General features: G+C 37.7%; 1 protein-coding gene across 1 annotated transcript; it reads right to left on the reverse strand.

The window, feature by feature from the left end:
- Nucleotides 1-5,798, reverse strand: cpsf3 (cleavage and polyadenylation specific factor 3). The gene is made up of 18 exons (XM_042747362.1): nt 5,581-5,798; nt 5,297-5,360; nt 5,123-5,220; nt 4,920-5,048; nt 4,637-4,814; nt 4,466-4,555; nt 4,195-4,345; nt 3,942-4,117; nt 3,228-3,386; nt 2,999-3,145; nt 2,772-2,924; nt 2,120-2,228; nt 1,930-2,026; nt 1,740-1,836; nt 1,563-1,650; nt 688-754; nt 510-606; nt 1-419 (listed from the first exon to the last, which is right to left on the reverse strand). Exons 1-18 carry the CDS (start codon nt 5,649-5,651, stop codon nt 318-320), a joined length of 2,073 nt encoding a protein of 690 aa, XP_042603296.1. The 5' UTR covers nt 5,652-5,798; the 3' UTR covers nt 1-317.
- Between the last annotated feature and the right edge of the window lie 248 nt (nt 5,799-6,046).

The following is a 6,046-nucleotide window of genomic DNA, read 5'->3' on the forward strand; positions in this document are numbered from 1 at the left end:
TTGAATCAAAGACCGCTTTTATTAAATCAGTACATTGGATCTTAAATTACAGCTCCTTTAACATAAACATCGAGAAAAAAAATAAAATAAAAAATTCCTACATATTGTATGTAGCAGAAATAAAAAAGAACTGAGTCCTGACTGCACACATGTATCAACATCTAGCTTTAACTTTTTTACATTTGTTTTTAATGTAAAATTCAACGCTTCAAAGTGCTTTGGCCAGTCCAGTATCTGGTGTCTTCAGTCTGGCTGAAGTAGTTCAAGTTAGATGGACCCTGAATACAAAAGTTCCTGAAGGAAATTAGGAGCCCATATCACATGACAGGGTTTATGGCTTCATACAGCCTCTGTACAGCGAGCTCCACCATTTCTCTGAGAGAATCATCTTCAGAGTTGTCTTCCTCATACTCCACGGTCTGAACACAAACATAAAAACATACAAGAATTAGAAGACTTCTCTTCCTATAAAACTTTTGTGTGTATGCTTCACGCAGTGTAATACTTACTCGGGTTTCCAGGTTGATGAATGCAGTTTTCTCATCTACACTTACAGCGAGACAGTTCTTGTCTTTAAAGTCGACGCACTCTTCTCCAAACATGTCTCTGCAGATTGGGGCAGAAAAAGAATTTAGTTCATCATAAATATCATTGACAGTTAGGAGAGTGCTGAGAGGATGAACTTACTGGAACATTTTCAGTAATCTATTCTGGAAAACATTCACATCCACCTTCTTTTCTTGGGGCTGAACAACTGTGATGAAAAATTAAAGAGGAAAACAAAAATGTTAGTGTAAATATGACTAGTTATTAACAATTTTCACATGACGAGAAAGGAAAAAAGAAAGAATAAGAAACAAGGGAGGATGGGGGGTGAGGAAAAGAAAGGAAGCAAGCAAAATAAAGTGAGAAAAAAAAGAAAAGAGCAAGTAATAAAGAGTAATATATAGAAAGGAAGAAATGAAGATAAAGTGGGAAATAAAGGATGATAAAAGAAATCACATGAGAACTTGAAAAAAGAGAAAAGATGAAGAATGATGAAAAAGTGTATTAATATTTTAACATCATTAGAACAAAAAAATTGAAAAATAAAAGAATCAGAAAAAGGAATGAAGGAGAGAGGGAAGGGAGAGCACAAAGAAACCGCAAGGAAAGAAGGATGAAAACAATGGAAATAGAGAAAGAGGAGAAAAGAACAGAAGGAACAAAGGTATGAAGCAAGATAAAGAGTAATATATAAGGATGAATGTGCAGAAGGAAGGATGGAAGGAATACAGGGGGCAAGAAATAAAGAAAAAAAAAAAGGAAATATAGGAAGACAAAAAAAAAATGGAAAACAAAGGAAGCCAGAAAGGAATTGTGAAAGAAAAAGAAAAAAAGAAAAAAAAGGACAACAATAGAAGAAATGAAGGATGGAAGATAAAGCAAGAAAAAGAATGGAAAAGAACAACAAAGGGAGAAAGAAAATAAAAGAAAGGAAGAAAGAATGCAAAAAGGAAGCATAAGGTAAAAAGGGAGGAAGCAAGATAAAAACGATTTCGTAAACTGATGAAAGCCTTCACCTTTCTGAGCTTTAGGGTTGGACTGCACCTCCAGCACCACTGTGGTGACGGCATCAGCGTACATGTCATTCAGAGGATTGGCAAACCACTGGAGGAAGAACACAACAGACACACACACAATCAAACCCGGGTCACTTCAGCTACACTGGTATGTGAATGACCGGAGTGCCATCTCACCTCCAACAAGACCATGTTTTGATCATGAACCACTGTGATGCTGTTAAAGACTCTCAGCGTGCTCCTCTCTGAGATCTCAAGCTCCTCCACATCACCTATAACACACACACAATGAGCACCACATATAAACACACACACACACACACACACACACACACACACACACACACACACACCTGTATACATTACTGTCAGGTGCCGTAGCTGACTCAATAGCAAGGGGAAAGGGCCGGTGAAGGGAATGGCTTGAGTCTGTTTCACTGTGCTCATGGCCAGATCAGTGTAATCTGCATCATTAAGAAAAAAAGAGCAGGTGTGAGAAGCGCACACTCAAACACATCTGAAACACCTGAAGCGCTCACAAACAAACACCGACTCACTGGAGAGGTCAGAGGGGGCGAGGATGTGATAACTGAAGTTCTTTTTCACCAGGATGCCCGAGACCCGCTGACCCTGCACACACTTCTTATCCGCAAGAGAGCCCATCACCAAAAGGTCAAAGAAAAGAAATTAGAAAAAGAATTCATCAAAGAAATTAAAGATACATACTATGCAGTGTTTGGAATGTGATTTTTTTTTTTTTAGCTTATTTGAATGTTTTTATTGCAACAGCCTATCATTATAACAAGTTCTACTGCAAAAGTTTATATCAGTTGATAATATCAACATTACTCATTATTATTATTCATATTAATATTAGTAACTAGACTGATGTCACTGAGTTAAACAAGTACATTCGTGACTGATTTATTCAAAATTTCCAGAACAAAATAAAGATAGAAAGAAAGAAAGAAAGCTAGTTTGGTTGTTCTGATTCAAACACTAGTGAGTTTTATACAAACAAATCTTTTGCAAGTTTAAGATCTCATCAAAGACTTATTCAATTAAAAAAATGTAAAGTTTTTTTAGTCATAGTGTGGATGAACCTAATCATTATACTTGGCAGAAGAACTGAAGTTTGTGATTATTATTTTGACATCTAACTGTGGGTATATTAGAGAAAACTAGGGAAAGCTAAAGAGACAGTCTCACCTTAGCCAGTTTCTCTCCTCTGAAGTTCAGCGTGACCGCCTCAGTATTACGAGGGTTGTGCACCTCGATGTGAACCTCATCATTGTCCTCATACTCTCTTATCAGAGCAGCTTTCAGTCGAGCCATCTCATTCTGCTCTCCATGAACCAGGATCTGAAAACCACCGCAATAACATGACACCTGATCTAGAACCTGACGGCCTGCTGCCTTATGACATTATCACTTACCACATGAGGAGGTTTCAGAGCTCGGATGAACTCGCTGGTCTGCTGGTAGTCTGTATGAGCAGAGAAGGAGATATAGTCCACGGACATCTTCAGCGGAAGCTTCTGTCCTGACATGGTGGTGATCTCTTCTGGTTCAGACATGATGTGCTGCACAGAAAACAGGGTGAGGTCATAAGAAACCTGATGCTGATCTGTGGTGATTTTGTTGCTGGAGTTTGAAGAGCTTCACCTTGGCGAGCGTTCCTTCCACACAATAACCCGCTATGATGACACCGTTCCTCTTGTCGGTGCACCAGCTCTCAAAAAGCTCTCTGGAAAGACCGCTCTGCATCATACCTGGAGACGCCATCACCACACTAGGGCCAATGTCATCGAAATGGTCCATACTCTGGAGGACAAGACACAAATTAGATCAAATTTTAGATTATGAAACTTGTATTTCCTATTGAACCAGTGTTGTTATTGTTAACTAAAACTTTTAAATTAAAGCAGAATTAAAGCAGAAATAAAAAATAATAAAAAATATTTAAAAAACTTAAATTAAAATGATAAAAAATTTCCTTGGCAACTAAAAGAAATAAATGTGGAAGTACTACAAAAAGTGGAAAAAAAAGAAGAAAAGAAGAAAACTCCTGACATAAAAATAAAGTAAAATATATAGAAACAATAAATAAGAAAATTATTTATAAACAAATTACTAAAACTAAAATCAACACAAAAAACATAAAAATGAAAGACTCAAAATCAAAAGAAAATATAAATATTAGATAAATACTTCTTTCTTGGAAACGAACTGAAATAAGTTGAAATACAAAAATTTAAATGAAAAAGAAATCAAAATAGAAATATTTTTAAAAACAAAAACTAGCAACTAACAAAATTACTAAACCAAACTAAAATCAAAGTTCTGTCTGGCCTATTCAGAGATTGTGAAGATGCCAACCTTAAGATTGCTGATATGCTTGAAGACAAACGGGTTGTTAATGTTGATGGCCTTGCGGATCTTGTCGTTCATGGCGTTCACGTAGGTCTGGTACACCGCCATGCACTTCTTTGCCAGAGACGAGGCATAGTAGATGGGAATGTCATGGAGTTCAGGGTGATTCTGCCAGTATTCATCTGAAACAGAGGACATGCAGAATTTCAGTAAGGCATTGTTGAAGATGAAGCTGAGAGTCTGAACTGCTGGACGTTACCTAGAATGAGCAGCAGCTCCTGGGCTCGACCCAAAGCAAACACAGGGATGAGACAGCGGCCCTCACGGTTCACTATGTCATGAACCGTGTTACAGAAACGAGCCTCTCTCTCCTCTCTCTTCTCATGGATGTGTGTGCCATATGTAGACTCCTACATGAACAGAAAAGTAGACAGGCATGAAACAGGTTGTAATGCATTTCTTTTATAAATAAAATGTAACTAACAAGTAAAAAAAGAAATCGTGTTGCTAGCATAAAATCGAGTACACACTGTGATCAGAATGTCTGGTTTGACGCTGGGAATCTCAGCTGCCATGAGATGTCTGTCTTCTTGACGGGAGAAATCTCCTGTGTACAGTAGCTGAAGAGAATGATCATGATCATGAGCACAAACTGAGTGTGAGTGTTACTGAAAAGATCTGAATGAAATAACGACACATACCTTCACTCCTGCAATCTCAATCATGAACATGGCTGCTCCCAAAACATGACCTGCGTGATAGCACCAGAACTTGATGCCGGCCACCTCTTTCACTTCATGGAAGTTGATGGTCTCAATCTTGTCCATGCTTTCTTCTAGATCAGTCTCGGTGTACAGCATATCATCCGCTGAGATGTTGCTTCAGAATCAAGGAAATCATACAATATATTAAAGCTGGTCCTTTATAAAAATTCAAAAAAAAAATTGAAAAAGCTGTTTTATCGAAACAAGTGCTTTGGTGTACCTGACTTTCACATAGTCTGAAAGCAACCAGCGGTAAATGGCTTTGGTGGCATGGGTCATAAAAGTTCTCCCTTTGAAACTTGTCTTTTGTAAAAACCATGGCAAGGCTCCACAGTGATCCAGATGAAAACTGGCAGAGAAAAAGAGGAGGTCAGCAGAGAGTTAAATATCAATGATATCTTTCATTTAGAGAAAGGGACTCACTGGCTGATGAGGAGCAGATCAATCTCAGCTGGGTCTATCAAATCAATGTAAGGCAATGCATCCATGCCCTCCAATCCAGGGTGGATGCCACAATCCAGCTGCAAAGACATTACATCTCAAAAATACATCTGTCAAATCCATCAAAAGTAGGATAGAGCACAAAATATAGCTTACCATGATTTTACGGCCCTTGAACTCCAGGATGATACAGGACCTGCCCACCTCTTGACCAGCTCCTCTGTTAGAAACATCACAGTAAAGAAGATATACTAGTTACAGTAACGTTACTCAGAGAAAGTATTATTAACACAGGTGCAAAGCTTCTTTAATAACACTTTGGTCCTGTTAGATAAAGGTGTATTTATTATTTGAAAACTGCAAGTCAAACAGTAAGTCAGCAAAACATTTGGCGCGGAATAGAACAAGTACTGAACATAGTATAAATGAACTGAACTCACAGAGGTCTTATGAGGAGTTGATCACTCTCTTCTGCAGGCACGGGTACATCCGCTTTACGTTTGGTAGCCATGCTTGTGGAGTATTTTACACTTAACTAAGAATTACTTATTCAATGTCCATCGATACTTCTAATAATAATCTACAACGATCAGGAGCACCGAAAACCACACACCATGGACACGAGACAAGTACTTCCGGTGTGGTCCTGAGTCAAAATAAAAGTTCGACGTGAACGTAAAGAAAATGAAAAAAAAAGTTCACTTAAATAGGTTATTAAATTATATTGAAAAGCTTTGAGGCAAAGTACACAAGCTCAGTTAGGACAGCAATAAATAAATACATATATAAAAATATATTAATAGATTAAAAAATTACGAATGAATCAAGACGAATGTTGTTGCCAGATAATTAACTATATTGCCACGGTACTAAAGTCAACACCATGTGAAAACACTGTGTGGACAA

This window comes from Cyprinus carpio, chromosome B20 (assembly GCF_018340385.1).
Source record: "Cyprinus carpio isolate SPL01 chromosome B20, ASM1834038v1, whole genome shotgun sequence".
NCBI lineage: Eukaryota > Metazoa > Chordata > Actinopteri > Cypriniformes > Cyprinidae > Cyprinus > Cyprinus carpio.